General features: G+C 40.5%; 1 protein-coding gene across 1 annotated transcript in view; it reads left to right on the top strand.

The window, feature by feature from the left end:
* ATXN10 (ataxin 10) overlaps positions 1-19,113 on the top strand; it is a 171,621-nt gene that overhangs the window by 91,743 nt on the left and 60,765 nt on the right. Inside the window, 2 exon segments of the mRNA XM_039520427.1 lie at positions 1,215-1,323; positions 3,018-3,187. Of these exon segments, the coding sequence (XP_039376361.1) occupies positions 1,215-1,323; positions 3,018-3,187 (279 nt within the window).

Genomic DNA, 19,113 nt, shown 5'->3' with positions numbered 1-19,113 from the left:
GGAATGGACATAGACCTGGATCTGCCAGCACCGTCAAGGTAGCATAGAGAGACCAGGTGGGGGAGGTAATATCTTTTATTGGACCAACTTCTCTTGGTGAAAGAGATAAGCTTTTGAGCTTACACAGAGATGTGTTAACTGGAAAGCTTGTCTCTCTCACCAACAGAAGTTGTTCCAATAAAAGATATTACCTCACCCACCTGGTCTCTCTAATATCCTGGGACTAGCACAACTTCAGCAACACTGCAAGCAAGGTAGCATAGAGTCTATCATAATTTGCTACTGGTATAGGCTAGCAGCAAATTACGGGGTAAGAGGGAAGCAAGGAAGGAATTGTAACTCAGAGATGTGTCTCTTTCATAGTGTCTCCAAGTGGCTAGTTCTGGAGTGTTTGTAGCTTATGCATTGTCCTTTACACAGGGCTATGTCTAAAGTCACAGTTTTGTCCTTAGGCATTGCATGGCATACTGAATATTTTTTTTTGCTTTTCTGAGTGATGATTTTGTAATTCTGAGTGTCATACTATCCACCTAGCTAGTGAGAGTCTACACCAAGAAATAGTTTTCTGGTTGAATAAATAATATGCAAATAAGACTGTCTTTTCTACCTAACCAGAATACTGCATTTATAATCCCAAATGCCTGTTTACCCAAGAATAATGTAAATTCTCGCAGCCAAAGTTCATTCAACCACAGAATTATATAGGATTCTTGCGGATAACAAATTGGTGTCTTGCAGGCAGCGTTTGTGTCTTTAAAGTGGGACAATCGCACTGGGTAAACTCAAAGAAAAAACATTTATACAGAAGTGATTTTCTCAACTTGTAATTTTCTGTATTTCTGCTGTTGGAAGATACTGTGTTTTTAATAAAAACTTTATCCCTTATAGCTCTATTTTGCTTTCTCTGTGATCTTTCATGGAAATCGTAACACTGTGTTTGACAATAGTCTGTAGAGAGGAAATTATTATAATTTAATATATTAATTACTATTGTTATTTGGAAGAAGCACTTGTTTGTTCATATATATTTATAATGAAAATATAATCTTTAACAATTTTCAGGGAAAACAGTGGAAAACTAGTAAATTGACATGGTGCCATATGTTGCTGATAGCTCACACTTTTCAGTAGACCTTCTGATCTTAGATTCATGTTTATGAACAATAATATATTTTGTGTGTTCATGATTTCAGAAATGTTGTCTTTCTTTACAGGAAGCAATAGTTACAATTCGGATTCTTGATGTTCTTTGTGAAATGACATCAAACAATGAACAACTGGAACATCTGCAAACTTGTCCTGGTTTGCTTGAGACTGCTGTGGGTGAGTTAATAAATGCTACTGTTTTCCAACTACTGCTTCAAAACTGTATTCTGCACTGTATATGAAAATGAGTGTTTTCACAATTGGTGGTAATTATGATTGACCTTTTAATAAAATCAATAAATAAAGAGCTGTGAATTATTAATCTACATTTTCAGATGTTTGATTTGTCTCTGGAAGTTCTGCTGCTCTACTTGCTCAGAGTGCAGTTAGCTCTGTTTGCCCAGCAGAGGCTTTATCTGTCTCTCAGCAGTCCTGTTTGTATGGGATGAGTTTGTAAAGGGCGACTGCTTCATTTTCTTCCACTGTCTGATTGTGTGTTTAACGAGTTCCTCTAAAAATAAAAATAAGACTTTCCCATCTGTCACTTATTGTATTCTTTGTTTTGGCTTTCAGGTACTGAATAAAAGTTCTCATTAATCAAATTGTTACTTCAAAGTTCAGTTTAAAACAAGCTTCCCCATAAAAGTAAAGATTTTTACACAATAAAAAGAAGCCAGGCCAGTGAGGAGAGACCCTCGCCTCAGGCAAAAGGGAGAAAGTGGGTGTGCAAGTGATGACTTCTACCCCCAAAACTCTTCACTTCAGCTGAGTCTGATGTTGCTGCACACAACCTTCAACACAGCTCGTAAAGGTCTGATGTCAGTTTAAGGAAATCATCCATTCAGTGTATTACTTTGAACTTGTAGACTGATGATACTAAGCTTATATACATTGAGATATTCTAAATGTCCTTTGGGAAGAGGATTGCTAGTGTGCTCTGCTTCTACGCTTACCTACAGCTAACCTTTCTGATTAAATTCAAATACATAATTTACTATTTCCATTAAGTAAGGGCACTTAAATACAATTACATCTATGTACGTCTTGAAGAATCACAAAATATCCACTTCTACTTCCTTAAGAAATGCTTGACTATTTCAGCACAGAAGGAGAATTACAAGGAGTTGGAGATCAATACAGCAGTTTCACCAGTTAATGTGCCAATACTTGTTTCACTAACAGCTCAGTCTGATTTTTCTGTGCAGTTATCTCCAGACTAATTAAACACAGCTGCAGACTAGAACATTGCAACCATGTGTGATCCGTTATAGTTCTCAGGCACTGCTAGCCAATAGGACTACAGCAATGGATTCTGTTCTCCAATTTGTTTCTTAGCCCAAGAATAATGATGTTAACTTGAGAGTTTAGTGTTTTTTGTTAGCAGCAGTTTGAGGCAAAACCTCAAGGTTCCAGAGAAGTCTCTGCTTTGAAAGAATTGAAAACTGAGCACTACGAAGGGATAGCATCAATAAGAGTGTCCGAATCATCAGCCACTAATAGCTCTGATGCCTGTGTGGAAAATTGGACTCATCCTTATGACTCTGTGTCTGAACTACAAAATCAAATACGTGTGAGAAGCTTCAGCGCTGTCTTAACCTAACTGTAGCACAAAAATTAACAAACAAACAAAATTGGCAAACTGATGTTCTTCCAACATTCTTGAAAAATCTAGAATTATATAGATATGTTAAGTCTGAAGAAGTGGGTATTCACCCACGAAAGCTCATGCTGCAAAACGTCTGTTAGTCTATAAGGTGCCACAGGATTCTTTGCTGCTTCTATAGATATGTTAGTGTTTTGAAAACCACGCTATCAAAAGCAGTGATGTTCCCAATATGGTAATATATTAAAATGTCTGTTTCCTTATGTAGATACTTTGCGGCTAACTCACCTGGCTGGGAAGCAGACTGCAAATATCTTCACTGCCACACATTCTATGACAGGAGAGGGAGAAATTTCACATCCAGCTGTGGGTTTTAAATCACACCTCATTCGTTTGATTGGAAATTTGTGTTACAAGAATAAGGAAAACCAAGACAAGGTAGGATTGTTTCCATGTAGTCTCTTGCATGATCAGCTACACTCACTTGAGTGTGATTTATGACTAAATAATATAGTTAATCTACAGTAGAGGTTAAAATTAGTATTAGGAGCGCAGAAGCAGAAATGTTGCTGGACTGCTTCAGAATTATGAAAGAAACCCACATCACGTAATTACCATAATAATTGGCTTTATTTTTTGTGTGTGCTTAACATGTTTTGCTTCAATTTTATTCTCGTGCTTTCTGTCCATCTCTCTCTCTCTGTCTCAAAGCCAATGTTTAGTTCTTCCTGCCCCTTTCACATCTGACTACAGTTCTTAAAAAGCTTCTGGAAGTTAAAACCCAGCTGATTTAAAAAAAAACAAAAATCAAGTTTAGTTGGCCTCTCTATTGTGCCTCTCTCTCCTAAAACTTTCTTCCATTTTTGAGATACAGGTAAGCCTACATACCTCCTCAAATTGAATCCTCTGACTCTGTTGAGGAGCCAGTCCCATAAAGGGAAAATTAGCTTTTCTTTATGGAGTGAGAACAATGAAAAGAAAGTGAGAGGGCAGCTGCCTACTTTTAATCATTAAATCCTTTCCTGAGTGTTGCATAAGATGTGATTTTCATCCACATGTGAACCTGCTTTTCTTGCTGTGAGCAAGTAGGCCTTCCATTAAAAATATTGTAATGTTTAAATGCATTGTTGTAAACCTTTCCAGAATTGGACAGATTGCACCATAAGGTAAGTTAATCAAAGGTCTCCTAACACATACTAATCCTCAACAACACATTTTTCAAGATCTCTAGGTCCTACACATGCCTGTCACAACACAGGAGATGTGGAGATGTGTTGAAAAGTGTGTTCTGGGGAATACTGATCATCATAGCAGTGGAGATATGTCTGCAAGTTTTGCATCTATTATGGAAGGGGCTGGTGCTGCTTTAAGTTGGTGTATTTTCATTTATGGAGAGCTTGGTGTCATGGTAGCCTTCCCTCTGGCTCATGCTGGCTAGAGGTGACTGTTTCTTAGGATCAGTCAGACGGTTTGTTTGAGCAAATTCAGGATTATTTTCTTTATTTCAATATTGTCTTAGATAAAGTTAGAGGGTATGGGTGACAATTTCCAGAAAAGTAATAAATGGGATAGAAAATAAAAAGCATGCAATAATGGCTAGCTCAAAGGACTAGTTAAGGAATATAGAGCATTTTACATCTCAGATCAGGCCTATGTCAGCAGAGACCGTAGCTATTATCTGACCACTCGTGAGCGTTCCATGTGAGATGAGCTAATCTAATTCCACATTGCCAAGTAGAGTCTGTGTACTGTTACTTAAGCGGTTTGTATCTGGTCCTCTACTTCTTATTTTGTGGTCGCAGTCTCAGGTTCTGCCACCTGTGGAGAAGGATTTCTTTTTCCGTATAGTTTTTTCATTGGAACAGTGTATTGTAATGCTGTTTGGATGGAGATAATATCAAGGCAACCGTACACTAAAAAACTAAATATCAAAGGCAGTTTCCTTGGGAATGCTTGTACTTCCATTGCCAGTTTGAGGAGATATACACGCACTAGCTCTCATTGCTAAATGGTAGTTTGCCTTAGCCTGTGTGCGGCCAGTGCAGTTGCACTGCCCCAGGAACAAGGCTGAGTGGATAGTGACTCAAGTCAGAATCTACCTCCCCATTTCCTCTTGCTCTATGGGAGTCAGACCCTTCACCAGCACCTATACCTGGCATGGACTACATCTCCCAGTGTGCTGTTGCAGCTCCACTGCCTGGTGCTTGGGGGCAGAGCTGAAGCAATGCCCATCTACACAGTCTAAGAGGGAGGTGGGTAGTGACTCTACAGAAACTGCTTCCTTCACCCATCCTCTCAAGCTATGCAAGTAGCTAGGACAAGGGATGATTTAGGTGATTTAGGAAAGAGGTGATTTATATTGGCAATGGTGGAAAATTTGGGGACAGTGCTTCTGAGTGGAAAAATTAATTACTGCTGTTACTTTGATGCATTTGCATCTTGTATTAAACCCTGTAGTTTAGTTTTCAGAACATTCATTTTTATCCTTCCATTGTGGAAAGAAGCATGGTGTTTGTTAGCCCTGTGGTATCATTCTGATGGAAACCTTCTGGGGCTTGCTGTTAGGAATTGTTTACATCTCTCTTTCTTCAAAGTTTATTTTTGCTATTGTGATAAGTTCTTGAGACATAGAAAAAGCAGAGATTTAAGTTGTAAAATGAGATGTGATGATTAAAGCAGGTTGTTGGCAGGCTAGCCACCCTAATTACATTTTTTTTCTGAAGCTGTGTAGGTGAAGTGTTGTAAGAAAAAAGTCTAGGACCAAATTTGCAGTTCAGGTCCCTAAAAATATGACTGTGCAGGATGTCACTGAATATGAGTGTTGACTAATATAACATGTCTGATATAAATCCAAATGTTTTTACTCAGTGCTGGTAGAGCTTGAGCAGCAACAGACATATGCAAAGTTCAAACCTGTGCAAGGAGTGAAAACTCCTTTTTACCTAAATAGTCTAGTGGTGCTCACCACCCTCTTAGCCCTTGCTGCAGGGAGGGGAAGCAGTCAGAAACTGCCACATCTAGGACACCAGGGGGCAGGCTGAGCCCTGTGGGCCAGTTGTCTCCACCCCTGGGACAGGCATGGAACTCTCAGGAGGGGAACCTGCCAAGAGCCACCTTCAAACACCTTCGACGTTTTTGTGGAAGGGGGGGAAGGGAGGGGTTGTGGTTTTGCTTTGTGTTTTGTCTCTCAGGGCTAGTCTACACTTACAAGCCAGGTCGACGCGGTGAGTTCGACTTCTCGGAGTTCGAACTATCGCGTCTAATCTGGACGCGATAGTTCGAACTCCGGAAGCGCCGCGGTCGACTCCGGTACTCCACCACTGCAAAAGGCGGTGGCGGAGTCGACCTTGGAGCCGCGGACTTCGATTCCGCGGCGTCTGGATGGGTGAGTAGTTCGAACTAGGGTACTTCGAATTCAGCTATGCTATTCACGTAGCTGAACTTGCGTACCCTAGTTCGACCCCGCTTCTTAGTGTGGACCAGCCCTCACAGAATGAGGCTGAGTGTCCCTTACTTGGGAGGTTGTGAGGAAGGAAGGGGAGTGCTTGGGCAGAGCAAGGACTGTAAGAGACGTTTGACAGGCAGGTTGGTCATGCGGGAGGCGAGTCTGTTCTGCAAAGAGAAAACTGAGAATAAATTATTTATTCTGTATCTGTTGGTTTTGTCTTTTTTTAAGATTATACAGTCTTTGAGGCAGCAGCTGTCCTCTGTGATTATACATTGCCTAACACAATGGAGCCCCAGCCCTTCACCCCAACCGCTTGTTCAGTAGAAAGTTGGCTTTTTGTTTCACTCCAGCTGTCTGCATAGTAGCACAGAAGAGAACTGCCAAGTTCAGCTGTTGCTTATAGCTAGAAAATTCTGTGTCTTGAGATGGAACTTTCCTGACAAAAGAATATGATGCTAAGGAAAGTTAGTCTCTAGAAACTAAAGTCTTCTGTTCAGCAAAGGATCAAGTACATCATGGATAGCAACTATTTATCTTCATCAACATTACCCTGTCCGTTTTCAGGGACATCATCTAAAGAGTGTCACGGTAGTTCATTTTTCATCTCCCATTAATTCTTTCTTCTCTATTAAGAGTGCAGTTTTTTGTGGTGTGAACACCATTGTGTTCTCTTCTTTTTTTCTAAAATATATTCATTTGGAAAGGGGGAATCTGCATCTCGAATGGAGTTTTTGTTCGGGAATTCCAAAAAGCCATTGACAATGAGTATAAACAGTATGTCACTATTGAAACAAGTCAAAAATGTTTCTCATTTTTCAGTAAAAAAAATTTGAGCAGCTCTAATCAATATGCAGCTTTTAACTAATAAAACAAAACATTAATTACAAGTGTAAATTTAAGAAGATGCCTTAGAAGTAGATGTTGTTGCCATAACCTCCTTCCCTCTGCAGAGTACATGGCCAGTAGTCCTTTATTGCTGGGATTCTTATGCTTTTTGTAGACACATGGAAATATCCATAAGAATTGTATAAAAGGAGAGTGGTCAGTAAACTTCAGATCCTGACTGCATTCTTAGGTACTTGGCTCTACTGCGATGCAGGCAGGCAATGAGATTTCTTGGGCAGGAAAATGGTTTGACTCAAAACAATTTTATTCTTTAGGCAAGGGGAAAAAAGTACCAAAAGCATTAGACATCAATGCCAGGCACATGCCTACCTGCATGGGATTGCTCTAATTTTGCAAATAACTCTCTCCATAGAAAGAAATCAATACTTTTTTTCTTTCAGAGGAAAGATTACTTAAGGAATGTAGGTTCTGAGTTTTGAGATGCATATCATTTTACAGTTATAGCTGACAATAATGCTTCCCTAAATTTAACTTCAGAGTAGAGGAAGAGTCGTCTTGTGTGGATAGAAAATATACTTCAGGTGCATCTTTTGTAAGGTGTAAACTTATAAACAAAATTAAAAAATAAATAAAAGGTCTGTTTTGTCTAATAATTTAGTTTAAATTTTTTTTATAACATTGTTGGCTTTTGAGAAGTCTACCTGGCTGATTTGAAGGCTGCTCAACCTGAAAATATGAGCAAGATCTGACTTGTTTAGAATTCCTCTTTTTTGTAATGTAATGTCAAAATTCATAAATCAAGCTGTCATCATTAGTCTCCTTTACTTACTGTTCCTGTAACAGTCAAATAAATTAAATTCCTAAGTAGAAGATACATACCTCCTTGCTTAGTTTTTTAATTATAGGTTATAATTTTTTACTCCCAAGTATTCTGAGTTATCAGAAATAACTCTTAGCTGGGTTAACTGCATCTGTCTCTCAACAGTTTATATTATGGAAAAGAGGCAGTGTTCGCATTCTGTATTGAGTGCTCAGTTCATTTAACTCACTACACACTTGGGCTAGGCCATGCAATTGTCTGTAAATGAAGGTGCAGAAGGTGTTAAAATGACATGGATTTAATTATATATGACATTATTTGAGAGAGAGAGAAATCAACATTATTTTATTGATGTTTCTAAAGGAAAAAAATGATACTGCGATGGATATTGAAATCCCTGTTAAAATTACCCACATACCACTACACCACAGAATTGTTAGTGCTACTACTTTTTCACAATGTCATGGTATTTCATTCTTATGGCCTGACTGTCAGAAGTGCAAAATTCTTACTGAAGTTGGACAAACCATTTACTTTGAGTAGGTGTATTATTAAAGTAGCTTATTTTAAGCTTCTAATATAGTATGTATAATAGATACAGAGGGTTTCTAGTACCTTTTAAAAACACATTTGTTCAGATTCTTTCTCAGTATTGCTGCTTGCTGGTGGCAGGATCACCATATGTGGAAGAATGTGTGCCTTTTTTGATCACGTACTCTCCAGCACAGATCTTAGCTTGTACTAGAAATTCTTTGCAGTTTTACTGGTGTCAGATACCACTCATATACAGTTTTTTGTATAGATTTTCCACTATTGCAACAGAGAGGATTTCATTATAGTTTTCCATATTGTTTTCCTTAGTTTTAACCTCGGCATGAACTTTAGTTTCCTCTTCTCTTTCCCCCCAACCAACATCCTAGGTACTATTTTCTTAAAGTTACATCAGACTTTACAATGAGCTGATCCTATAATGTTGTGCATTTTGCGTAGAATCCTTTTGGAAATAATTTTCTCTTCCTCTCCATTTACGGATACTTAAATGTTTGTTATAGTTGCGTATGAGCTACAGTAGTGGTTCTCAACCAGGGGTGTGTAGAAGTCTTCCAAGAGGTACATCAACTCATCTAGATATTTGCTTAGTTTTACAATAAGCTAGCCAAGTCAGTACAAACTATAATTTCATACAGACAATGACTTGTTTATATTGCTCTATATACTATACACGGAAATGTAAGTACAAGATTTATATTCCAATTGACCTATTTTATAATTATATGGTAAAAATGAGAAAGGAAGCAATTTTCCAGTAATAGTGTGCTGTGACACATTTTTGTATTTTTATGTCTGCTTTTGTAAGCAAATAGTTTTAAAGTGAGGTGAAACTTGGGGGAAGGCAAGACAAATCAGACTCCTGAAAGAGGTACAGAATTCTGGAAAGGTTAAGGGCCTTGAGCTTACAGTGTCAGTCACTTTTGTATCTCTGTTTTCTTGGCTTGGTATAGTAGTTTTGGCCCTCTTGAGTTACTAAAGTTTCTAGGTTTGTATTTTGTGAGGAACCTAAAGTAAAAATAATGGAGAATTTCTGTTTTATCAAATTTCAGGCTTGACCACCACTTTTTGTGAATAAAATCCCAAAATAACCAGTTATTTAAGAACATGTTATGGAAAACAAGCCAAAATATTATTGAAAGAATTTTGTTTGCAGAGTAATGCACCATGATCATATGTGGTGGATCCACTTTATTGTATTAACTGTGTGTTGTACAGTGCACAGGTTCATTGTGAAGAGTAAGGGAAAGAGACCAGTTAGGATGGTAGTTTCTTGGGGGAAAACATGTTCTTTATCATGCTACTGATCAACAAGTTTTAAATCACTGAACATATGCAATAAACACGAGTATTAACTGGTACAATCCCACCTCCCACTGGAATCTCTGAAAATCCCAGTCTGCTTGAATATTGCTAAAGGAGTCTAAAGGAGTTAGCGGCCTAATTCTCATTTAATTTCAATGAGGTTAGAGTGTCTAACTCTCTCTCTATCCCTCCTCTATCCTTTCACTCCTCAAGTGCTCCAGAGCTCTAATTACTAGAGAGTCTTAACTTGAAATATCCTTTCCAAGGGGTAGTTTTAATGGACCCAAATTCCGTATACATTTTTTTTAACCAATCCACCCTCCATAACTGTCTCCATCCTCTAAATAAATAAAATAAAATACAAATTAGGAACCATATGTGAACCAAGGCTTAGCCTGAAGGATGTAAGAGAATAAAACCGTATTTAGCAATCGAAAAAAGGGTGGCAGAGGAAAGGAAAAATTAAAGGAAAACCAAAGACATGGTGGGGAATTGCAGTTGCTTATTCAGATGGAATCAACAGTACTTAATTTCTGCCATCAGAATTTATTATAACTTGTGAACACTCAGCACTTTACTGTTCTCAGTTCAATGTGGTACTGCCCAACTGCAAGGTGGTGCTGTTTGTTACTTTGGGACCTGCAGTGATCTGAGGTAATTTCATTTTAGAGGCTATTGCTCTTTAAGAATAAGAAGTGTTTTTACTTTTAGTTCTACAGCGTGTATAAGAATGGAGAAATGCTCTGTACCCTGTACACTGAAACTAGTTCCTGTTTCTCTGTGTCATTCTCATAGTAGGGATTCGGAGAAAGATTTGGTAAAATAGGGGTACTTTTCTAGGTTAATCAATTTCCTCCAGGCCTACTCTTCATCAGTCTCTCATTATGCAATCATATTTTTTGCTTTCAGTATTTAATCAATGCTAAGTCTGTAACTGTTTAACAAAAGTATCAGAGGGGTAGCCGTGTTAGTCTGGATCTGTAAAAGCAGCAAAGAATCCTGTGGCACCTTATAGACTAACAAACGTTTTGCAGCATGAGCTTTCGTGGGTGAATACCCACTTGGTTGGATGCAAGTAGTGGAAATTTCCAGGGGCAGGTATATATATGCAAGCAAGAAGCAAGCTAGAGATAACGAGGTTAGTTCAATCAGGGAGGATGAGGCCCTGTTCAAGCAGTTGAGGTGTGAAAACCAAGGGAGGAGAAACTGGTTTTGTAGCTGGCAAGCCATTCACAGTCTTTGTTTAATCCTGAGCTGATGGTGTCAAATTTGCAGATGAACAGAAGCTCAGCAGTTTCTCTCTGAAGTCTGGTCCTGAAGTTTTTTTGCTGCAGGATGGCCACCTTAAGATCTGCTATTGTGTGGCCAGGGAGGTTGAAGTGTTCTCCTACAGGTTTTTGTATATTGCCATTCCCAATATCTGATTTGTGTCCATTGATCCTTTTCCTTAGGGTATGTCTACACTACAAGAGTAGTTCAATTCAACTTAATTTGAATTTGTGGAATCGACCTTATGAAGTCGAATTTGTGTATCCACACTAAGGACACTAATTCGACTTTGTGAGTCCACACTAACAGGGCCAGCATTGACTTTGGAAGCGGTGCACTGTGGGAAGCTATCCCACAGTTCCTGCAAACCCCGCTGCCCATTGGAATGCAGGGTAGAGCCCCCAATGCCTGCTGGGGGAAAAAATGTGTCGAGGGTGGTTTTGGGTAACTGTCATCATTGAACCGTCAATCAAGCCCTCCCTCCCTCCCTCCCCGAAAGCACCTGTGGGCAATCTGTTCGTGCACTTTTCTGGTCAGTGACAGCGCGGACACCACAGCACTGCGATCATGGAGCCCGCTGCAGTTATGGCCGTTTTCACCTCCTCGCACCTTATCGTCCACCTCTTCCATAGTCAGCTGCTGAGAAATCGGGCTACTTTTCAATGGTGCTGCAAGCACTGGTGGAGCATAGGGGACGTTTTACCAACATCAACGTCGGGTGGCCAGGCAAGGTTCATGACGCGCGTGTTTACAGGAACTGTGGTCTGTTTAGACACCTTCAGGAAGGTAGTTTCTTCCCGGACCACAAAATAACTGTTGGGGATGTGCAGATGCCTACAGTGATCCTCAGGGACCCAGCCTACCCGCTAATGCCCTGGCTCATGAAGCCCTATACAGGCGCCTTGGACAGCGACAAGGAACTCTTCAAGTACCAGCGAGCAGCGTGACCTGTGACTGTTCAGTTTCCTTACAGAGAAGCTGAACCTGCCCCTGTTTCTTTACCCAGTTACTGTTGACTATCCTCTGCAGTTACATACCCCGTTCACCCCGTTTCCCCCACTTCCAACACATGTGTAAAAATAAAATACATGTTCCATTGTTACTTAACAAAGGTTTCTTTATTAATGACTTTGCGTTAAAGGGTTGAAACTGGGACGCAGACTGTGCTGGGTAGGGTGTGCAGTGATGTAAAGACGGCCTCTAAACTCGAGAATTGACAGGCTCCTGCTCCTAGAGCGGTCCGCAGTGCCGGACTGGTTGTTTCAACGGAGCCTGCCATCCCTCCTTTTTGGGATTCTGTGTGCGGGGGCTATGTGACCTTGTGGCGGAGGAGGACAGATACAGATTCCTCTGCTGCGTGACTCTGCAGTCCAGGACAAGGACCGCTGCATAAGATCTGTAACCGCCCTCCCCCGCTACAAAGTCACGTCCCCCCCACCCACACAGAACCTGGAAACCACCTCCCATACCGACCAGGGTGCCTACTGACTGCAGTGTGTGTGTGACCTGCTGCTGATCCTGCCCCCGTGTCTGTACCCTGGTAAAGGTGACCGTCCTATGCAATTACCAACCCCCTTCCCCACCCCCACTCCCTTCAAACACAGTCTTCTGTGAAAAAACATGACAGAAACAGTAATTAACAGCAAAGTATTTTTAATAATTAACTAGACAGTTGCATCCCGGCTGTATCCTCTGTCTCTCATGGCTTTGGAGACCTTCTTGTAGGTCTTTACATGCCATTTTTTGGAGCGCAGCTCCGAAAGCACAGACTCCTCGCCCCACACACCGATCAGATCCAAGACTTCCCGGTCAGTCCATGCTGGGGCCCTCTTTCTATTCAGAGATTGCATGGACTCCTCTGCTGGAGAGCTCTGCATCGTTGCTGGTGCTGCTGAGCTCGCCCCGATGTCCAACCAGGAAATGAGATTCAAACTGGCCAGACAGGAAAAGGAATTCAAATTTTCCCGGGGCTTTTCCTGTGTGGCTGATCAGAACATCCAAGCTCGGACTGCTGTCCAGAGCGTCAACAGAGTGGTGCAGTGTGGGATAGCTCCCGGAGCTACTAAGGTCGATTTCCGTCCACACCTAGCCTAATTCGACATGGCCATGTCGAATTTAGCGCTACTCCCTCGTCGGGGAGGAGTACAGAAGTCGAAGTAAAGAGCCCTCTATGTCGAATTAAATAGCTTCATTGTGTGGACGGGTGCACGGTTAATTCGAATTAACGCTGCTAAATTCAAATTAAAGTCCTAGTGTGGACCAGGCCTTAGAGACTGTCCAGTTTGGCCGATGTACATAGCAGAGGGGCATTGCTGGCATATGATGGTGTATATTACATTGGTGGACGTGCAGGTGAATGAACCGGTGATGGTGTCCATATTCTCACCAGTAACTGCACACCGCATCATAGTAACTCTAGCTCAGGAACCAATCCATGCAACAAACCTCGATGCCAACTCTGCCCACATATCTACACCAGCGACACCATCATAGGACCTAACCAGATCAGTCACACCATCACCGGTTCATTCACCTGCACGTCCACCAATGTAATATACGCCATCATATGCCAGCAATGCCCCTCTGCTATGTACATCGGCCAAACTGGACAGTCTCTAAGGAAAAGGATCAATGGACACAAATCAGATATTAGGAATGGCAATATACAAAAACCTGTAGGAGAACACTTCAACCTCCCTGGCCACACAATAGCAGATCTTAAGGTAGCCATCCTGCAGCAAAAAAACTTCAGGACCAGACTTCAGAGAGAAACTGCTGAGCTTCAGTTCATCTGCAAATTTGACACCATCAGCTCAGGATTAAACAAAGACTGTGAATGGCTTGCCAGCTACAAAACCAGTTTCTCCTCCCTTGGTTTTCACACCTCAACTGCTAGAACAGGGCCTCATCCTCCCTGATTGAACTAACCTCGTTATCTCTAGCTTGCTTCTTGCTTGCATATATATACCTGCCCCTGGAAATTTCCACTACTTGCATCCGACGAAGTGGGTATTCACCCACGAAAGCTCATGCTGCAAAACGTCTGTTAGTCTATAAGGTGCCACAGGATTCTTTGCTGTTTAACAAAATAGACACCTCAGTCTTCACTCCTTTGGTTAAATAAGTAAATGGAGATGCCTTTATTACAGATCTTGGAAAATAATTTACCACCACCTAGGGTTCATAGAATCTCAGGGTTGGAAGGGACCTCAGGAGGTCATCTAGTCCAACCCCCTGCTCAAAGCAGGACCAAACCCAACTAAATCATCCCAGCCAGGGCTTTGTCAAGCCTGACCTTAAAAACCTCTAAGGAAGGAGATTCCACCACCTCCCTAGGTAACCCATTCCAGTGCTTCACCACCCTACTAGTGAAAAAGTTTTTCCTAATATCCAACCTAAACCTCCCCCTCTGCAACTTGAGACCATTACTCCTTGTTCTGTTGCCAGGTGTCCGGTTTTCGACCAGAAAGTCCAGTCACAAGGGAACCTGTACAGTGTCCGTTCAGATGTACTAACTGGACATAGTACTGTGGGTGGGTGTGGTGGAGAGGTACCAGGTCATCAACCTGCGCTGGGACCGCCTCCTACCTGCATCTCGTGGGCAGGCAGGCGGTGTCCAGGGCTGCAGTTCCTGTCCCAGTCCCAGAACGGAGGGAGGTGAAGAGAGTAGAGCGATGAGGAAGGAGGAGAAGGGAGAGCAAAGAGTGATGGGAGGGGTGAAGAGAAGCAAACGGGGTGGGGCGTCAGGGGAAGAGGGTGCCGCAAGGGCAGGGCCTTGGAGGAAGAGGGAGGAGGGGGAGGGAGCTCCTGCTTTAGTGTCTAGTTTTCAGAAATTAGAAAGTTGGCAACCCTAACACCACACCACAGGCAAACAGTGATGGAGCCTGTCCATTACATGTGTTTTTCAAATAGTTTTGATCTTTTAGTATATTAGATTTATTGCTTGCAGCAAGAAAATAAAATAAAATAAAAGTTACCATGCTATAAAAGACAAACTTTTTTTTTAAAAAAATAAGCAATTAAACAGCTAGTATTTGTATTTGTCAAGTCTTATCATGCTCTACTGAAATTTAATTTCAAATCATAAAGCAAAGATTCCAGTAAAATACATCACTTCAAATAAATGAGAGGTTCCAGTGAGAACTGAGGCATTTTGAATCCGATTTTACAAATATGTGTTGCAACACTTAGCTATTAATCTGCTTACTCATAAAATAATATAAAGAACAAAAAGTGACTTTCTTCAGCAGTGCACGAACTTAAATTTAATGTGAATTCAGAAATGTTGGTTTTCAGTGACAGTGTTCATTTTTTTTTTTAAGTGCATCTAACGAAATGGAGCCCTGATTCTGATTTGAGCATTTAGCACGGTTGCCATAGCATCATCATCATCACATCTGCAAAATGTACCTTTAGGTCTAGATTGTGGCCTGGATTACATGTTTGTACAGGGACATAGTGGAAGGAAGTTGCATGCTTCCCTGCTACTCCCCTGTTCCTGAGCAGGTTGGTAGGATCTGGGCTCCACCCTGGTCAGCGTAATGTGCTATTAGTAAGAGCAAAGAGAGAAAAGAGATGGAATTGTGCTTCTCCTGAAGACAGTGCAGCTAGCCACCACCTTTTGTGCATCAGAAACTGTAAAAGCATAATCTACCCCCGAAGTATAAAATATTCTCCAGAATAATGGTAATTTAACTAGATAAACATTAAGAACACTTTAATACAACAATGTTAAGTGTGGAGAAAATTCCAATCAGGGCTGTCTTTAGGATTTATGGGGCCCTACGCAGTATTACTAAACTGATGCCCCACTGACCCAGTGTGTCGAGGGTGCACAGCCATCACCCTCACCTGTGGACCCCCAGAAGAACACCCCCCCCAAATTGCTGATATCCTGGGAGCCAAGATTCTAACCCCCATGGGAGGGGAAAGGCTGGCTGGACAAGTTGGGGGAACTTTGCCCGACTCCCCCTCGGAGATGGCCATGTCATAGGGGTCCGTGGGGCCCCCGCCCGGCTCGCTGTAGTCCACCTCTGCTCAGCCCTTCCAGGCTGTGTCGTCGTCACCCCACTGCTTGTCCGCACAGTAAGCGAAGTGCGGCATCTTGGGGACGGGGGATGTCTGGAGCAGCAACTCCTCCTACCCTGCCCGGCTCCACTCAGATTGGATGGATTGCTGCCAGGCTGCCGCTGGTTGAGAAACGCACTCCCCAGCCCAGCCAGCTGTGCGCATTCCAGCCCGTGCGGTCAGTTGGAGTGGAGGTGCTCAGGTTGGCTGACGAGGAAGTGAGTCTATTTACTGGATTCTGCAGTCTCCTTGCTTTCCCAGCTCCTACTCAAAATAGACTCCTGGAGGAAAGCTTAGCCAGCTTTAACCTCTGTCCAGACACAACGGCTATGATGGTGGTTGGTCAGGGAAGTCACTATTAAGAATCTTTAGGATATCTTTCTAAAATACAGCTTTGAGCTTTTCTAGCTCCTTATTGGGTGAGGTTCTTTGGCCTGTGTTTTGCAGGAGGTCAGGCTAGAAGATTATAAAGTTCCTCTGTCTTAAAATCTATGAAATTATTAATTTTATTCTTATTGTTTGATTTTTAGTAGAATATACAATGTGTGAGATGGTGTCCAAACATGAAGGCAGCATGTGGTCCTCTCTCTCGAAAGAGCTCACTATAAATAATATAAACTAAACAAATGGTAGGAGAAAGGTGGTAGCTGGCAATGATAGGTAATTTTTTAATAATGCAGTGATATTGTTTCTCCAGGTGCCCACATGATCGCTATGATCAGCCAGTTGGATTCATTTAGATGTTACAGCAGAATTTGAGGAATTGGACTGTTGAGAGGGGTAGTGGTCTTGCAGAGCAGCTCAGGAAGGGCATTTCATATGTGTAAGGGGGCACAGTGGTGCTTGAACAGGGGTGAAGGTTGACAGTATAAATAGGCATAGTGGAGACGGTGAGTTGGGGGTAACACATAAGGAAATTTAGTGTAGATAAGTAAGGAAAAAGCAGTGATGCAGAGCCCAGAATGCTATTCAAGATGCTTGTATATGAAGCTGCAGAAGAGGAGGGGAACCAGTGCAGGGATGCATGTTGGTGGTGTATGTTGACTATCAGACAAGAAAGATAATTTGGTTAGCTGTTTTCTGTGGACTGGAGAAGGGCTATGAAGGTGTCAGGGATGCCAGAATAAGAGGTCACACTAGTCGAGATAATGAAGACCAAGATGAGTGCAGGACACTGGGAAACCAACTGATTTTGTAGATTATGTGCAAGAAGCAGCTGCAGGATTTGAAGATGGTTTGGTTATATGGGACAAGGGAGAAGGAAAAGCCAGAAAAATGTGCTTGACAACTTATTAGAGTTTTACTTAAGGATATTTACTCTGTAGATTTTGACATGTGATGTTGACAATTTGTGTTTTAATGGTTATAAAGCTTTAACTTTTTGAATGTGTCTACTGTCATTATTTGAATTTTCCCAGTTGTGATTTAAATTTTCATAAATTATGGGGGTGATTAGATAATTATTTAATCAAAAATCTAAAAATATGCTTAAAAGTAAACTTAAGTATGATCTATTAGATAATTACTTTTATATTTATATTTTATAAAAAATTAAAACATGAATTCTGCCAAGCCTATTTATGGTATAGCTAGGAGGTTGTTTGGTCCTTTACAACATATATCAAAACATATATCAAAACTAAATTAAATTTTAAGATGAATATAATCCATCTCCTATATCAATTCAAATATCTCTGTGTGTGGGCATGTGTGTATAATTAACCATTGGAAGAGGCATAGGAGAGAGCAATTGTTATCTTCTATATTACGCTCTTGAAATCTGTTTGTTTCTGAGACTTGTAAATGTGGCTTTTGTGATGGTGTTTATGATCTTCTTAGTTCTGATTTAGGCATATCAGTCATCCTTTCTGAGGAGAAAGGAAAATCCTGATATCATCACTCTGTGTAGAAATTATACCTCAATCCCTTTGCTGCTCAAAAAAAGGCAATATGTCAAATCCCCAGTGGAGGCACTTGTGTACTGCTGCTCAATTAACCATCTGATCAGACTGGAGCACTTCTGTAGTCAGTGTATCAAAATGTAACTAACTGTGTGTGGGCTCTTGAGCAAGAAGATTGGAATTCAGGGCTTTTTTTTCTGTTGTCATTTTCACTTGGAACTATTTGCATTGTTGTACATCTTAAGTTACTAATCTTCCCACAAGCAATATTTAGGTCATGTTACTCATATACATTGTAAAAAGATTCTATAATGCAAGATAAATTAATCTCTGGGTAAGATTCACAACCACTTATATGATCCATTTCTCTGCAAATGTTTCATTGCCAAATTGGAGCCTTGGGAGGGTGAAATCTAGGATAAATTCTATCTATCTATATTTTTTCCTTTTTGTATCACTAATGGACTCAGTTACATGTATGTGGAGAAAATAACCTCATTTGGATGAAAATGAGAACTGTCTAAACACATGAAATGCAGTTGGAAATCTTTTTGTAAAAGTGGAAAATTATATTAAATTATCCAAAGCTAAAAACTTCTGGAAAGAGAATCTGTTGTTGTAGCTTGAAACTTAAATGCCAAAATTACTCAAGACTTATATGATACTGTTCAATTTAATTATAAAAATAACTATGGAAACAAGTACTCATATAGATCACTTTTTGCTCAGAAACAAATACCTTTTTGTAAATTGAAATGTGAAGAATATACTTTACGATATTGATTTTTTTTTTTAAATTGAGTGTATAGAATTTGTTGAACCGGGCTTGTGTAATTTTTTAAATCTAATTTTCCGGCTTTATCTTTTATTCATTGCCATGGTGTCTTTTAAAAATCTTGGTGTTTAGATTATTGGCTTTCCCTGAAATTATATTTTCAGAGTATATATTTCACTTTACTCAAGAAGTTTTTCAATATTTGTACAATAATTTTAGTTTATTCACTATTTTTGTATTCAAATCTAATTAATACATTTCCAGTAAAATTGTTGAAATTGCAGGTGGTATAAATTTGGAGGTAAACTTACCGAAGTCAAATTAAATGTTATTTTCACAAGTTAAGATAAATATATTGTTGCTTGTGTGACAAAGTTCCTCTTC

Source organism: Mauremys reevesii, linkage group 1 (genome assembly GCF_016161935.1).
Source record: "Mauremys reevesii isolate NIE-2019 linkage group 1, ASM1616193v1, whole genome shotgun sequence".
NCBI classification, from domain to species: Eukaryota; Metazoa; Chordata; order Testudines; family Geoemydidae; genus Mauremys; species Mauremys reevesii.
This window is presented reverse-complemented; position numbering and strand designations above follow the sequence as displayed.